The following is an 18017-nucleotide window of genomic DNA, read 5'->3' on the forward strand; positions in this document are numbered from 1 at the left end:
TATTTAAAAGCAGCAATGAAGTGTGTTGGAAACTGCTAGGTGAACATCTAGTACTTTCCACAGAGGACTTGCACTTCAAGCTACCACTGCTGTAAAGGGGAGAGGGCCAGATCAGATTCACTGAGGGTCTTCAGTAGCTCTGCTTGGAGTCACTGTGACTTTCAGAAGAGAAAGCAGTGATTACTTCATTTGGTAATATTTGTAAGTCCACCAGTTCATTTGCTTTGTGCAAACCCATGTAAGAATCTGCCAGCAAAGTCAAAATCAATACAACTTTTAAACTCTTTTAAACTCTGTGATATATGTAGAGCACCACCAACGTTTTCATGTATGTAATTCAGCCTTATATCTGAATACAAGAATATACTCATCACAGATTACCTGCCATTGAGGTATCTACTATTTGCCTTTCATTATATCAGTTCACTGTATTCTTTGGAATAATGGTCATGCCAGTAGAAGCAGATCTGAAGATACACTGTATATTCCCTCTGAGGTGATAGGTCTGCTAAGCTAGCTGGGACTTGAAATAATATTCATTTAACTTGAGTATTGCATTTTGAGCAGGTTTCCCACTCTTGTGTATGTTCTCATTCTTTATCAGTTCTCCGTGTTTTACTGAACACAATTAAGTCAAATTATTTTTTTATTGTCCAATGAACGTCTGAACTTTAGAATAGAAGAGATGGCATGCTTCTTTTAGGGCAGAATAGTTATAGCTTGAAGGAACTTGCTCTATTGCTAGGGACAAAGGTGTTCTTCACAGAATATTTGCCTTCTCTTTTTAAGTTTTGAGTCCATATTCTACAGACATAAATATTCTTTTTAACTATATTGGCTATTGAATATATTTTTCAGTGCTCAGTGATTCTGGTTACTTACTGTTCCAAACTGTTTCTCTTCAAGCTATGATTTTCTACTACACTACAAGAAACAATGTTTTGATGTTGTAATTGGTACAAACTCTGCAGCTTTATTTAATGACTAAGTTGGTGCATTTCTGGCTATATATATACTTTGCTCTTTGTTTTGTATTAAAATTTTTCAGATGATGCCCTGAGAGTGCTTTAAAGTGCTACAGCTAAGGAGGGAAAGTGAGTTGGGAGTGTAGGGCACTGCCTTAGGGCTGGATGGCAGGATCTGCTGTGCCAGACTCTTGCTGGCAACATTTCCCTGGCACGGTCTGCTCATTAGGGCTCTGCTTCTATAGCACACTGAAACACAAGGAAAAGTTCACCCCACCAATGAACAAAGATAAACATACAGTCCTACTAAAGTTAAGCATGTGCTTATGAGCTTCACTAAATTTTGGATAATGAGAGATGATGCCTGTGAGTACAAAGGTATCAGAGAAGCTGCCCCAGGGACCTGTTTACCTTTTGCTCATTATTTGTGTTATTTCTGAGGGCTACAGATACTGCTGCTTGTTATCCACCTCACTGACATTTCCTAGCTGTCCTTCCAAGTGCTGCTAAAAAGAAAAGCTGAGATTTTGGAACACTAGTGAGTGCCAGTGATTGAATTCCATAGCCCCAGGACTGTGGATGTGGAGAGACCAGCATATAAAGAGGGGGGAAAAAAAACCCAAGGATTTTTTTCTTGTACATGTGGCATTGTACAAGTTTCTCAGGACAGCAGAGGAGAGTGAGAGAGAACAGGCGTTTTCTAGCAAACAGAGTATAATATTGAAAAGTATACTTAACACCAAAAATTAAAGAAAACTATATTTTCATGTTTCATTAGTCAGAAGGGACAGGAAAGGATAAGACCTTAGAGGCAGGAGAAACTCAAATTAGAAAACTCTATAAAATGACTTACTCTCCAAAAAGACTGTGTGACATGGTCTCTCATTTTGCTTCTGTACAGCATGCATCATGTACCCAAAGGCTGTGCTCCCTGGCAAGAGAAGTATTTCCAGCTCCCCAGAACAGAAGTGTACTGCCACTCCTGATAAGAGATCTGCCTTGTAGTGGTAGAGGGTTTCTGATGCAGAAAGTGCATCTGTAGTGTCTGCCCCAAAGGCTCTTGTCACTGCAGCCAAGACTGAGCTTTAGCATTAATACTGATTTAATACTCTATGTTTTTACCAGCTTTTAATTTTTAATGTGTTTCATCTCCACTTGCAGATCCTGCTAGCCTTACGTGATCCTATGATGAGAGAATAAAATCTGAATGTAATTGTTGTGTGTCAGATGTTTCTTTGTTCCTCCTCAAACACAGTCCTGAGTTTTAGGGTCATTTGTCAGAGAAGTGATGTCATGGTAACAAAATATAGATTGCCTTCAGATTTCCAGTAGATTATCAGAGTAACTATGGATCCACCACAGCTGAAGGCTGAGGCACTGACCTCGATAAATTACCTGTCCTAGCAGCTTTTCGTTGCTTACCATTCTGCTCACTGTTTTGCCATCTTCACTGGCTTCATCAGTTTTGTGAGGTTTTCCCCCAGCCTGTTCATGTCCAGCAGTCAGATCCAGAGTTTACTGACAACATTATGAAAACCCTTAAGTGTTAACAGGAGGATGCAGTCTTGTGAAGTATTTGTTTATTTGCAGGATGTAGTCTCTTGAAGTATCTACTTCTAAGAGGGTAATGGAGGTTTTTGCTGGGATTATCAAATCCTTTAAGTCATTGCCACATTTCAAATAGGATGTACAAAGTCTGCGAATAAGAATCTCAAGAATTTTAGAATTTTGGAAGGAATTCTGCACACCTTAACTACAAGATCCTACAGTTTTCCATTGTGTTCCTATCAGGGGGAACCTGCAATTATGTTGGGATACATCCTGTCCTGCTGAATTTTGACAGAAAAGGCTTAAGGCAGATACTTTATGTAACTGCAGTTCACTGAGTGCTTTTTAGTGCCTGACTTGGACTGAAAACAGTATTTTGCCATCCTACTCTGCCAAATAGGAAACTTTACTTAATGCCAAAGAGACCTCTTCATTTTGCAGTCAATATTTTGCTGATTCTTTACACTGCTATTGCTACCAATTTCATGATTTTTCAGGGAGCACTGTAGGCTGAACACTAATCTTCTAATACATATTAATGTATTAGATCTTAATGTAACAGGGATGTCTATAATTAGTTAGCAGAAAACTAAAATGGCAAAGAATGCTATTTTATTGCTTTGAAATATAAAAGAAACAAAATGGCAATGATACTTTTGCTAGTATAGTGTTTTCAGAAATGCCAACACTCCTATGCCCCTATGTAAGAACTGAAGGTTCCTATACTCATGCTAACATCACCTGTGTTTGAAGAGAACTGCATTCAACACATTTCTGATCCTACAGGTGTCACAGTAAATTATACAAAGAAATGAGAAAAGCCTTTATAAATGCATTTCTGCAAAAATGAAGTCAGAATCAACTTTATTTATAGATCACACCCTTTTTTTTGCTAAAAATGCATAGTCATTACATATACAGTAGTCAGCATCCAAAAGTGTACAAAGAGTAAATTTTCAAACCCTCCCGACAGAACCACACAAAATTCACACTTTGTTCATTGCATGCACAGACCCTTAAACATGATACCTCCTACTAAAGCGTGCTTGAACCTCTAGCAGACAGAATTGACTTGCTATAAACTGTTTCTCTGTACTAATAACCCCCAGCTACAACCACAAATCCTAAGGCATTCCCATGAAGTAGCAAAGCCCTACTTCAGAATCCTCCATGTTCTGAGTACGGCCCAGGAAGCAATTGCCCTGAAAGCAGAAGTCTGCTGGTGGTGTTCCCTTCCAGGCAACTTCAAGCAAAAGCCTGCTTCCTTTGTCTTGGTCAATAATTTATTACTGAATTCAGTGGAATGAAGCAGCATTTGTCTAAGCAAGATGTGAAAATTATTTAACTTAATTCCACACCCAGCTCCAAGACGCTAAGTGTCTTGAACGGAGGTCAGTGTCTTTCAGTGCATGTGACACTACCATCTTACATCTCATCTGAGAAAGTAACGTCTCAGCTGTAACTTGAGTGTTGGTGATACAGCCCTGACTCAGAGGTGTCTAACAGAAGCTAGGAACATACTTGGATATTGGGAGAATTTCTAAAGGTACAGGCCTGGACTAACAAGCCACTCAAACCCTTTGATGTAGTCTTTTTTTTTTCCCCCTCAGCTACTGCTGCCAGTTAGAAAAGCTCTAAAAAACATGGTCCTCTTGTCAGTGGTGCTTTTTGTATCAGCCCTTCCAGCTGATGGGCAGAGTGCGATAGTAGAATAATTATTGAGGGCTTCTTGACAGAGTACATATATGTGGTCAAAAGATCTCAGTTCAGATTTCACTCAACCATAAGATTAACTCCATGTAGTTGGTTTTGCAGAACAGGAGGGAAAAAGAGAAAGTTGTTTGATCAATATAATTTTATATTCTCAAATTATTTTTTTTTTCTTAAAAGCATCATTTACTTCAGGTCTTTTTACTCTGGTAAGAAGTTTGACATAGTTCAAAATTCCCAATGGCAACTGAGACATAATCATAATCTTACAGACACTGATGGGAAATCCTGCTGCATTGTTTCATAGTAACTGGAATACAATCCATGGCTAAATGAACAAGGAGGCCTCATGGGTGTTACAATGCTCCTCAGTACAAGTTACCAGTGAGAATTTCTGAAGAAAAGCATATGTAAGTAATTTATGTTTTCTCTTTACTCCTGACCCTAGAGCATTTAGTCAGCCTGTTGAATACTGCCTGGGTGTTGACTGTCCCCCACTTGAGCCAGTGGAAATTTCTGGAGCCATCAGCTCCAAAAGACATAGGATGTGAACATCCTAGGAGTATGGCAATGACAAGGGTTTGTCCCAAGAGTTCACAATCTGGAAACGTTCATGCTCCTCTCCCTGTGAAATGAGGGAAAATATAACATTCTCTCTGCTGGAAGATTTCTTCTTAGCACCTGGGAGGGTGTTTGCATTTTTAAGTGCTTTACAAACATTTGCTAGTCTTCAGAGCAACCCTGCGAGGTAGGTAAGGTATATTCTCCCCATCTTACAGATGTGGAAACTGAGACACAAAGGGTCAAATTCAACCCTGGTACAATTCCAGTGTTTCACATGAATTAAAATTCATTCAAAATGAACACAGTTTAAACAACTTGCCCTAGATTACAGAACAGATAGTGGCAAAGCAAGGATAAGAACCCAGGAGTGCCTGACTCCTCAGCTTGTTACTGGCCACTTGGTCATTTTTAAGCTCATAGGCAATGAAAAAACAGTTTAATCTGGGCAATTACTACAGGTATGACTTGCTTCTGTAAGGCATGTGGATGGTAATCAACTGAGTTTAGTGCAATAATGCTCCATGAATGTGCTGCCTCAGAGTTTACTTAAACATGAAGTAAAACTTTCATACTGTCATTTCCTGCAGGTGCACTGTTGACAAAAACCTGACACAGTAGCTGGATTCAGCAAATAAATAATAAGCGTAACACTTGGACAACTAAGCAGAATTACCATTTTAGCAAAAAAAAATGAACATACTTCTACTTTTAACTGCTACATTTCTACAAGTGCAGCATGCAGATGAAACCTTTCCCTTTGTTTCCAAATATAGATTCCAGTCTTGCTAATGAGGCTGCTCAGAGCTTCACAGATACCCTGGATAGTGACATTCAAATACACACACTGCAGAAAAAATACTGTATCACCACAGAAAACAGGGTAGTGATTACAGATGAGGTTCATCGATCTTACAGGAAGATGAGCTGGAAGCTCACAGGCTACTCAGAAGTGCCCAGAAGCCAGGCTTACTGAATATATGCCAGTGTAGATTGCAGTTCTAGGCACGTGCTGAATGCAAGGGAGGGTGTCTATGCCACCAACTCTGGGAAGTGGCCCCAGCAACAGCCACTTCACATCAGCACAGGTGTGTCAGTCTGAAAGTCAGTGCTGGCCAAACACAGCAAGACACCCAAGCATTTACAGGCCACCTCCCTGTGCTCCAGTCCCCACCTTGTGCTCCCATCCCTGTACAGATTCTACTCCAAAAGGCCTGAAAAGCCTTTTTGGTTTCCAACATGAGCTGTGGAATCCACAGTGTAGACCTTATGGCAGGTTATAAAAACATTATGACACGTACTTCTGCAAGCAAGTTAGTTTTCTAGGATTTCCTTATGCATCTAGTCTGCAGGTGAGACCTCTGAACATGCTTACACATGTTCTTCAGTCATGTGCTTTCACACCAGAAAGTTATCCTGCACCCTTACAAATCACACAAATGCTGACTCACTTCTAGATGAACAAATTCAAGCACTATAATTATAGATATCTTGTTCCAATTTGAATCTTTTTATCTCAGATTAGTTTTGTCCATTGGACACAGCAAAGGGAACTATTATCTGCATGCATGTCCTTCACTGAATAGACAGAGACACTCAGGTAACATTTCCCTAGATATTCTCCACACTTACTGTACCTTTTTAATTTGTAGTCACATTTTTTTTTAACAAAAACCAGACAAACAAAAATCCATTAATTAGAACTCTTAAACTGTAATCACATCTCCCTGTAGTCACTCACTCTGGATTCAGCAGCCTGCTTACAGTGGCTCAGCCAGCAGTGCCTGCAACCAGCTTTTACAATAATTCCATGAGGTGCTCAGGCCCATACACGTGCCTAAACAATCTGCCAACAGAAACTTCTGAATGAAGCAATATTCTTAATATCAGAGCCAGGTACCAATCTTCAGTGTGACTGGGGCTCACAGGCAATTCTTGTAACAGCAGTAAAATTGCAGTGGGTTGCAATCCAAACTTTATACTGTTATCTGTCGTTGAGATATATATAGATGACCCTGGGTGGCCTAACTCCAAATATCAAATGTATTTTTACAAGTTAGCAACAGCCATTTTTGACATTGCCTCTTGAGATGTCCTCTACATTGTGACTGACAAGCACAAATATAATTCATTATACAGTATGCTTTGAAAGCCTGGTCTTTTACATTTGGCTTTTACTGTTTGTTTCTGAGCTGCCTTCTAATGCTGAGGTTTGCTATCCCTCAGATTTATTTCTTAGTTTTTAATTGCTGGTTGGATGTGCTAGTGGCATCTCCCAGGCAAACCCTTTCTACATAATTAGTTTGGATGAGTCACTGGGCTCTAACTACTATGCCTCTATTATTTTAACTTGAATACAGCCCATCTCAAAGATTTTTGGCCTCTTTTTGCAGTTGTGGAAATTCATAGCATGACATGGTTGAAGGTCTTGATCCACTTGCTTTCTATTGTGAGTCTTCAGGATTTTCACAATATTAAAGCATGTTTCAAGGAGCAACAGTGCTGTGAACCAGCCTCCTCTCCCAGTGGTGCAGATCACTTTCTGCTTTGTTGGCAGCTGAAGAAAGCAATGCTACATTTCTGACAAAACTTAGTGAAAATAGGTAAAATTTAAAATACTTCATGTAGTTTCCATTTTCTTTTCATGCAGGTTGGTAACTGAAAACTGAACACAGCCACTCATACAGGCTATGCAGTTTTTTATGGCCCAACAGCAATAACTCAAGAGGCCACACTTTGGGAACTGCTACTCCAGATAATTCTAGTCAATCTCCTTAAAATACATCTGACCCTTCCAGAAATGACATACCAGCAGAATTGTGGCTGGCAAAGAGTATTTGTTAGGCCATTTTCATCATTCACTAAGAATCTAAAATATTCAAACCATTATACTTTAAATGGGTTGAGATAAAAGCTAAATTGAATGAGTGTAATTTTCTTTTAGCTTATGCACTTCAATTGAGAAATTTTCATAAAGCTGTTACATTGGTAGAGGGCATATCAGTTATTGGGTCTGTGATGACTCTGACCCATGTTAAGGATGTGACTTCATAATCCCTGGCTACAGTCCTTCCTATATTCCCATTTTAAACAAAGGGGACTTTGTCTTACAGAAGATGAGAACTGGACTCAAAACATTGTCTTGGGATTCAGATGCCATGTCCATGAAAATGGGAAAGACCCAAGCAGAGATACACTTCTACAACAGGAGCTGAGTAAAACAGCTATTACACTGTTACGCAGTCTGACACAAGGGTTTGCTAAGGAAGTACCACCCTTCTTTAGACAATGGGTTACACAAGCAGTTTCTCACCTGAACTTCGCTTGGTAAGCCCCTTGTGTAACATTATTGCACTTGTTCTGTCAGACGAAAGCAAAATGCATCTGCTTAAAATCTGCACATGGTTCACAAAAATGTTTCTAGAGTAAATTCAGTCTATACTTAGCTCTTTGTCCTGTGACAAGGATAATACATGGGTTGCTCTGAAAAAATACTGCTTTGGAAAACACCTCCTAATTCTTGTTTTTGAACTCCCCCAAAGCTTTTGAAAGAAGACTTCAACACATCCAGCTGTAGCCACAACTAATCAGAATAGGAAAAAGTGGGGAAAGACAAAAAAGTGCCAGTATCCTGTACTTGCAGAGCCAGATTTTAGGTGCTGAACTTGGATTCAGCAGTATCGTATTCTGCAACTAATTTTAGGATGGTAAATATGACAGTGCTCTAATTAAAGAGCAGCAGAAACTAGCTCCATGTAGTTTTTTTAAAAGATCCAGAATGAGATCTCATGCATCGGTTACTCTCTTTACATCCACAGAACTCCCACCGAGCTTGGCAGGGGTTTATAGAAAGTCTGGCAGCTGACTTTGACTCCAGAGGACTGGTTTGGGGGTGATTTACCCAGGAAGATAAAGGGGCCCCTTAGCAACTCCCTCAGCACAACAGATGTTCCTGACACGCTGAGGGAAGAGCCATTCCATTATGCAGGGTCCTTGTTCTTCCTCTGCCCCCGTTCCAAACCAGTTTGACCCCTTTCTGGTTCGGTTATTTTACATATCCTTCTATTTTATTTTAGTATCCGAGTGGCTACACCAACCACTTACTGTCTGTCTAATTAAGGTCTCTCCATTAATTGGTAATTCTGTAATAATTCACAGCTGTTTTTCCTCTCACTCTTAAATCTATTGTTCCCTGGCTGAAAAGGCTGCAAGACCTTAGAAACTATGGATAGCTATTGATTTCTTTGCATTTAAAATCCAGTATGTGGCTGCAAAGGCCTGTTACAATATCAGAGAGGAAAATAAATGTCAGTGCATAATCTGCTAGGAAATTTCACATAGGAGTTGATTAAAAGTCTATGAGAAATCATTGCACAAATGTCTTCAGGTGTATACATATATATACACATATATGTAGCTAATAAATATATAGCTAGATATATAAATATATATGTATATACAGAGCTAGTTTAGACCTAATTGTTATGAAATTAGTAAGTGGCATTCACCATTCATGCATTCTTCCTAGTAGCAGAGCTAAATTATTTCAGCTTATACTCTAAGCAGCAACATACCAGTAAGCATTTGCTTGCTTCCCCTGGTAACCTAGTAGCTTAAAGAGCACGAGCAGTTCTGCCATGGTCATTTTCTCCAGCAAACCTCCAAGAAAGGGACCTGGCTCTTCCACAGGTGTGTTTCCTCAGGCACCACAGCTTCTTCAGGACATGGTGGCTCTGGACTGAGGGTCACCAGTCTGAAGGTCACCGGCCCAAGGACCTCCAGGCCAAGGGTCACTGGCATGGCGGTCGCTGTCCCGAGGGTCGCCGGGCTGGTCAGTCCTGCTTGCAGATGTCTGCAACGTTGAGGAACCTCCTGACGACAACAGCAAGGCAGACGGTCAGGAGCAGCATATAGCCCACGGTGCCTAGGTAGGTGGGGGCGGCCAGGGGTGCCTTGAGAAACTCGGCCAGCCCGTCCTCCACGTAGTGCACCTGGTCGTAGATGCTGAGGAAGGTGAAGATGTGGAAAAGCTGGTGGCTATGCCCCACGATGTCGAAGAGCCCCGGCTGGATCCGCTCGGGGATTTTGCTGACGTTGAAGAAGGCGGCCACCAGCAGCCAGAAGTAGCGGCGGTAAAAGTAGACGAAGAGCGTGGGGTTGCGTGCGCGGAGGTCGAAGAAGAGGCTCTCCAGCATGATGGGGCAGGCCATGCTGAGCGGCATGGCGAACACGAAGGTGCGCACGGCGAAGGGGTAGGCGCAGCACGCGGCGCGGCTGCGGCAGCAGGCGGCCGTGCAGCCCACGGCCAGCGCCAGCGCCACGGGCAGCACCAGCACGCGGTAGGCCGCGATGGGCAGGCTGCAGTCCAGCTGCCAGCCCAGCCGCTGCTGCACGTAGCGGCTCATGGCGCCGGCGTCCAGCAGGCTCAGCCCCGGCAGCAGGTAGTAGGAGTAGGCCACGGTGCTGGCGAAGCCGTAGTAGCTGATGGAGGCGTAGTCCAGGTAGAAGAAGGTGGCGCGGAGGCGCGGGGAGAGGCAGCTGAAGAGGTGGGCCGTGCAGCTCATGGCGAAGGTGAGCAGCACCCCCGAGGCGTAGCACCAGAGGGGCAGCAGGGCTGGGTGGTGGAAGGGCACGTCCCCGGCGCCCCGCAGCAGAAGCAGCCGCCCGAAGCGGGTGAGGAAGAGCAGCAGTGGGATGAAGTGGGTCCAGAAGTTGAGGGTCTCGTTGGTGGGCTGCAGCACCGAGGCCAGGCACTCCTGTGCCGAGCAGTGCAGCCGCCGGTAGCCCGAGAGGATGAAGCACTCTACGAAGTCCTCGGGCACCTCATCCCACCGTAGCAGGGCGGCAGGGCGAGGCGGCGGCGGCGCCGCCTCCTTCTTGTCCCCATCGCCCGCCGGCATGCTGCCGCTGCCCCGGCCGGCCCCGGGCCCGCCGCCTCGCCGCCGACCGGGCGAGGCAGAGCCGCTGCGCCCGCAGCCGCCGGCGGAGGATCCGCGGTAGCTCTGCGCCTCTCCGCCCCCGCCGCCGCCCCCGGCAGCATCACTCATTGCAGCAGGGGCAGTGGCAGCACCGCCGCGGCTCCTCCCGCCCCGCCGCCCGGCATCGCGGTAACTGGAGACCGGCGGCGCATCCAGCGCTCCCGAGGAGCGGGAAGAGACGCCCCCGCCGCCCCGGGTAGGGTTTCCCGGGGTGGGAGGCACTGGACACCCGAGCCGCCGTTAATGATTGATGCGGCCGCAGCGGGGGGGCGGGTCCGTAAGAGCCCCCGCAGCGAGGCGTGTGGCCGGAGCGGAGCCGCGGCGCCCCTTCCCGGCCGCAGGGTCACTGGCACCGGCGCTGCTCGGTGCGGGGCCTGCCCGCGGGGCTGTTCTGCTGTAAAAAGCACAAAGGGGGCACCGGGGCGCCCGCCCAGCCCCGAGCGCGGCTGCGCCCGCGCGTGCGGCGGGAGCCCCGGGAAAAGGGAGATGGACCCGCGGCGCTGGGGGATCCCCGGCGGCGCGACAGAGCGGGGAAGTACCCCCAGACAGGGGACGGGTGGCAGCTGGGTGGCGGTCTGTCCTGTGTGCTTCGGTAAGGCCGCTGAGACCTGATTTCTTTGGTGACATTATCTCATGCAGTGAATGCAAACGTTATTTTAGGCTAAACCTTCCCGGCCGGGCTGCATGGGGTGAGCGTCACTGACACACACGGCACCCACCTTATCTGCGCGCTCCGAGCGGGGCGGCTGGGAGGGACACTCGGGAACGGCTGGCAGGAGCTGCTCCGTGTTGATCCTTGGACAAATCCTACACTTATTGTCGCGGTTATGCAAGCAGCACAGTTACATAATCGGAATTTAAAAATACGGGGGAAAGCGCTGTACGGGTGTTACTTTTCCTTAAGGCATCTGAAGGAAATAAAAGGTTAATGCACCTGCACCAGTAATGCAGATACAGGTAGGAGCCAGACTAAGGGATTGCTCTCTGCTGCTTCAACGTGTTTCCTTTTTGTTTGTTTTCAGATAGTCTTAAATATCCAATAGCTCTCGGTTACCAAAAGTGCATTTTACATGGTGATATTCAGATACGTGCATGGTCACATGACATTAACTGAGGTCAAGTGTAATTAGAATGCTTTGTCCAAAGATTTTCATTAAAATCTTCTATTTGGTAGTGAATCACAGCAATGTGAAAAATCTTCTGAACAAGGGGGCAATCAGAAATAAGTTTTTTAAGTTAATAGAAATAAAGTCTTAAAAGTGTACTGCTGAAAGTGATTTTCAATGCATTTTTCATTAAAAGTGGGGCAGACTGGTGACACTGTTTATAATCTTTATAAAAATTACACAGGAGACCTGCTAAGAAAATAAGCATAAATGAACAATGCTGAGAAGCCAACATAGGGAGCAAAATATTAAACAAAAGACATTTTTCAGACCGCAGGCCTAATATGCTCTGGTACCTGTGTGTTTTAGAGGGGGTGCATGCTGGAGTGCAGGGACACAGCAAGCAGACACTCCCTGGGGAGGGACTGACAGGGCTCTGCCTGCAGGGAGCCTCAGGAGTGAGCAGGGCCCAGCTCCTTGTGGGCTCTGAAGTGTGGGATTTCGGGAGAGGAAAGGCTTTTGGGGATTACTGGAAACTGCTCTGCCTCTGGTAGAGGTCAGGCTTCTCATGGTGCTGCTCTCCACTAGAGAGGCCACAGGGAGACAGGCCAGATGCTGGACTGGGCGCTGCATCCCTGCAGAGGCAGGCAGTGGGGAGGGGGCTCTTTGCTAAACAACACCCACCCCTGTCCTGCTCCCAGCCCACCACACACGCAGGCACTCCCAGGAGGGCTGTGGTGATCCTGTCTCAGTCCCATATGGCAGTGAGACTGCCAGTCAATGCCACTGCGTGCCCTGTGGTAGAGGGCCAGAGTGACCATGATCTTCAGTCTCTCTCATGAAGGTTAGATAAGAAGGGGTGGTTGACTGAGAGCAATCAGTTTCAAACCTGCACTAAAGAGGCTGTTGGAAAGCCACCAGCAGCTGTTGCAACAGATGGTGTCTAGAGAACGACAGCATCCACTGCTGATTGGGAACTGCTGGCCTTGCAGCAGCAGCAGGGCTCGTTTGACACGTTCTGAGTTTGCTGCAGCCTCCCCACGTTCCGGGATGTGGGAGGCTTTCAGGCCTCAGGGAGCTCTGGGCTGTGGCCTGGCTGCCTGGGAGACACCCACTGGGTTTACGGCCCCCTGGGAGGAGCAGGTGAGCTTTGCTTGTGATTCAACGCTGACAGTCCTGGTGCACCCTGGACTGTCTGGCTGTTGGTGGAGGTACACACTAATGCTTTAGCAGCCACTTTCATGGAACTCATTGCTAATGATCTAAGTCTTTTGCTTATTTCCAAGGCATACTCCTCACAGGGAGAATGATCTCTGAGGACAGCCTGGGCTTTCATAAAGACTCCTGCATACATATTACATTGACTTGAGTATTCTCCTCCCAAGCCAGCTGTGGGATAGTGTGCAGGGAACCTTACAATTTGAAGCACTTACAACCTCAAAATAGCCTCTTATTCATATGTAGTCCATCAAGGTTAGTATTACATGACTATTATGTGGTGAGCCAGGGAGAATCAGGACATCTGGAGGTCACAGAGAGGAGTCCACGTAATGTAGTGCATGAAGAGCCTCTCCATTTCTCTAACCAGTGTTTATATTTAGAAGGGCATGGTCAGCATATACCATGGTTAATCCTACCATGTGTAGAATTTTCTGCAGGCTTTATCTCCAAATAACCTCTTAGAAGACTTTTAAAGCACTGATGAAGGTGCTGCCTAATGAGGTAAGTAATGGAAGCTAATGTTAATCAGAGCTGGATGAAGACTCAAAGGAAAAGATGTGCTAAAATACCAAATGTGAGTTTGTTTCTACATTATACTTTTGTTTTATTCAATGTTGAAGTCATTTCTGAGGTGTTATTTTGTCTGAAATATCAGAAGCCCTAAAAAAATATTCTAAATTACTTCAACCCTACCCAGTGAAATTATGCCTTTTGATTAGGAAATGAAGAAATAAAAGCTAAATGCATGTTTTGCACTCAAACATACTCAGCACACTAGGGAAGAGGTTGTACTTAGCCCTCCTACTATACACAGCTTTTTTGACTAAATAAACTAATTAAAAAAAACTTAAAAAGAGAGAAAGTCCTAATGTGAATATTTAGTGATGGTGTTTGGAAGATTTAAGATGCTTTTGAAGATAAACCTTTAGCCTCACCCAATTCAACTCATGCTGGCAAATATCAGTCTTAGTAGAACTTGCTTGACTTAATCCTCCACCATACAATTCCACCTGTATAATACCTTTTTTCTTTTTATATCTTCACTTCTAGGACAGATATTGATGATTTCTTTCTCAGTAATGAGTTTTATCTGGGTAGAAACACTTACCCTCTTTGTTTCCTCTGGATTTTTCTTCTGCACTGAAACCTTTTTAATAACTCTGACTCTGTTGTGACATCTTTCATGCAACCCCACTAAACCAGAGAGAGGGTAGAATTTGGCTCTATTTAAAAAGAGTAGTTATTAAAGAAAGGGAAGCTTTGGCCTCATCTAACTTTGTTTGCTGTACCTCATGGTTGCAGTTTCTCTGGGAGAACATCTGAAGAGATACACGGACATACAAAAATAGCCCTTTTGTTCTGTGTTGGTTTTTTTTATCCTTTCTTGAATGTGTATCAATCTCTTGCAAATAATGGTTTGATAGGTAACTTTTCACTGCACTGATTGCAATACTTTGTAATAATTGAGTAGACAATGTGCTTTGATCTAATACTGAAGTGATTAACTTGCCTTTAAAGATTCTGCTCCACTGTCTTTGTAAGACTGGATAAACAGGAAACCTTGCATCACTTTCTCCTTCTTGACTAATCAACTAGGGTCAATTATACTCTATAAAGCTAATACCTTGATAGATAAAAAAAATGGGAGTGATACCTATATTTTAAAGCTTCAGCTGGAGAAGAGAAAAGGTAGATGTTGTGAATGGGAATAGCAGTAACCAACACCATAGTTGCACAGCAATGTTCATTTTAATGTCTTGGTGATCGGGAGCTTCTAATTTTCTGCCCTCTTTACCTTGAATGTCTCCAGGTTTGTATCCTTTATGCTTTAAAAACCAGCAATGAAACCCATCTGAAAAAACACCAAGCACAGCAAACTGGCTACAATACTTCACATTTAAAGATAATTTCTCTGGAAGTTTAGTTGTTGTCTTCTTAGAGTTTTGAAAGATTTGAGGTAAAACTTGCCTTTTTCTTGACAGCAGCAAATCTGAGCGTAAGTATTGCTGTGAAATTAGTTTCACTGTGATGAAGAATAACGTATCGGGTGGGTGCATATTTCATGTTTTCCATGGTCAAAATCCACCGCTGCCCCAGATTCCAGGGGCTTGTGGTAAGAGCAAAGTACAGCTTGTCCTTTGCAAGGGTTGCAGAACTGAACCGTCACTTACAAAGTGCATAACTAAGAAATTGTTTTGTTTGTATGTGCAGAGTGGGAGTGTTTTGCAGAGCACAAATTGCTACTCACTGTTAGTAACCTGACAGGAGGGACTCTCAGTATGGCGAAGGAACGACTGGCATTGCACTCATCTTGAACTTCCGTGCTTTCAAAACAGCTGATAGATGTGCACATCTGGATTCTAGCCACGTAGGCTAATTCTCTCTGACAAGAAGCTGCAGGAGAACTTTTGAAATTAAGCCTTCATTTGATACTTGCACTAATGCCTGCAAACTACACCGCAAATGACCGACCCTTCTCAGGCAGACGGCGCGGGTCAGATGCTGCCCCTGTGACTGCTTTGCGCAATGCCCCTCTTTGCTTGAGGCATCCCAGGGGGAGGACGAGCCCGGGTTCCCTGATAAGACGTGTCCCAGGAGAGAGCAGCGGGGTCCTGGAAGGGAGAGCAGCTGCTGAATGGCAGGAGTAGAGCAGCAGTCACAGCTTAGGGAAGGTGAAGCACTAGCACTGAGAGAGGGAGTAACACAGAGATGGCTCCTGCCGGGGAACAGAGAGCAGACAGAGCAGTGGCAGCAAGACCAGACTTGCTGAGAGGCAAAGTGCCCTCTCCCAGACAGCCCCTCTAGCTCTTTTTCGTTATTCCGTGGTCCCTGCTAAGGCATCTCAATTGAGGCCAGGCTGAGCGCTGCCCGCCTCTGCTCGCAGCGCTCCCTAGCAACCCGCGGGGCACGGCGGAGCTGCAGCCGCCTCTGCTGGGAACCCTCGCGGGCGGAGGAGCCGCAGGGCGGAATAAGGGAAGAAGCTGGAAGACGGCTGCCTAAGCACTGGGGAACACACACACAGCTGGCGGCTTTAGGGATCCGTGAGCCACTCTGCGAAACTACACAGCAAAGTGTGAAACTACAGAGTTACAAACCGGTACACCCAGCAGCTGCACTCCTGTCCTACTCACTATCTGCCTGCCTCATGGCCTCGAACGTGCTTCCTTTGCCACAGGCTAGGGAACTTCCACAGCACCCGAAATCCTTCCTCTCCCTTTCCCTCACACCCACGTTTGCTAGAGAATTGCAGCAGTTCTGTGCCCTGGTCTGGAGTAAGAGCAATGGAGAGCTTTCTTCTGAAAGTTGGGAAAAAAGCAGCCAGAAAGACAAGTGTAACACACTGCAGCATGTGGTTTACTTAATGTAGCTTAGTGTTAATTATTTATGATAATTCGTGATTTTCCCAAGTATATTGCCTAATGATACTTGTCATTGTGACTGCAGTTAATAAACAATTCCCAGGTCTGCAGGCAACCAGACCTACTGCATTATAATGAAAAATGCCTACAATTTGCTTTTAAATATTATTATTATTATTAGCTACCCTTTCCAGCATTAATTCTCCATGGATTTCTGCATCTCACTGTTTCCTTTCCTTTCCTTCCTGCCCTCTTTTCCATGAAGCCCAAAACTGTGACATGTGTTCTCATTCACTAACTGTATACAAGTGCTACTGTACTATTGTAATGTGTTATAAATAGCACAGATTGAGGAGTACAGTTCATTCTGAAAAATTATCTTTAGAGATGACCTTTGAAACTCTTAGCTATTTCTTTCCTGTTTTTCTCAGCATGCTCTGGATTGTGATGCTCTTAATTTGGTGCAGTTTATTAATTAGAAAAGAGCATAGAGGCTAAGCAGTAAGAGGAGGACTTGAACAATGAGGTGGATAATTAAAATGGATTAATGAGGTGGATAAAATAAAGGGATTGAGGCCAAATGGAGCACAAATTTTCTAAACATTATTGGGCCCAAAACCTCTTATCATCCAAAGGCACATTCCTCTTTCCAGCTAGATGTCTGTTTCTCATCCAGAAGTGTCAGTCATCTTTCATGCCAGGTTTATTAATATGGTGCCAGCAGAGTTGAGCATCATCTAGTGTCTTCTCCTGTGGCCCCAAGTTCCGTAGCTGGTTTGCTTTCAACTCATTGCTGCACCTGTTTGCACTAATATGGTAAAAACCACCCCAAAAGCAGGTCACAGATTATACTAATCCTGTATCTCTGCAAGGCAGTGAAATGGTTCTCAAGTAAACAGGGGGAAAGATGGGGGAAGAGAAGGGCTTGGCTTGGATTGTGAAGCAGTAAATCCTGCCTAATCCATCCATAATGCTCCTTGACCAACGCCATCCCTTCATGTGGAAGGACTCCTCTATGGGAACGTTTGGGGCTCAAAATATCCTAAAAAAGACTGGTGGAGTTGTGCCTGTCAATGCGTGGGTTTGATTTCCCTCTCCTTCCTGCCAAGCCTCAGTGATTCCTCCTCAAATTTATCCAAGAGAGCCGTGCAGGCTCCTGCAGGCTGGATATGGGACCAGCACGCGCTTATCGCTGCAGTCGCTCCGGTGTGTTCGGTACAAATCCTCCCTCTGTGGGCCTCGGCCGCCCCGCCGGTACCGGAACATTCCGCCTTGTGTGGCGGAGGGCGGCGCCAGCAGCCCGAGAACGCGCGGTGCCGTGTAGCCTTTCTCCCTGCCTCAGCTGCAGCTGCAGACTGAACTGCGGAGTAAAGCAGCTCGTACCTAAGGAACGATGGGGAGCGTTATTTTTTATTTTGCCATTTTTTGTGTAACTTCGGGTGGAGTCACGTTACGTGGCACGGGCCGCCTCGGGCGGGCGCTCGGCACGGGCCGTGCCTGCCCCCTGGCGGCGCCTGCGGGGCAGCAAACCCGGGGAGCTCTTCCTGCTGCCCGCCCTGCTCTTCCTGC

At 45.1% G+C, this 18017-nt stretch overlaps 1 protein-coding gene across 1 annotated transcript; it reads right to left on the bottom strand.

Annotated features, from left to right (window-relative positions):
- Positions 1-3360: 3360 nt before the first annotated feature.
- On the bottom strand, positions 3361-11007 carry PAQR9 (progestin and adipoQ receptor family member 9). The gene has a single exon (XM_064721635.1). It carries the CDS (start codon positions 10829-10831, stop codon positions 9617-9619), a length of 1215 nt encoding a protein of 404 aa, XP_064577705.1. The 5' UTR covers positions 10832-11007; the 3' UTR covers positions 3361-9616.
- Positions 11008-18017: the final 7010 nt, after the last annotated feature.

The sequence above is a fragment of the Zonotrichia leucophrys genome, chromosome 9, assembly GCF_028769735.1.
Source record: "Zonotrichia leucophrys gambelii isolate GWCS_2022_RI chromosome 9, RI_Zleu_2.0, whole genome shotgun sequence".
Taxonomy (NCBI): domain Eukaryota; kingdom Metazoa; phylum Chordata; class Aves; order Passeriformes; family Passerellidae; genus Zonotrichia; species Zonotrichia leucophrys.

Coding starts and splice junctions, on each gene's coding strand:
- PAQR9 (XM_064721635.1), bottom strand. CDS start 10,831: ATGAGTGATGCTGCCGGGGGCGGCGGCGGGGGCGGAGAGGCGCAGAGC.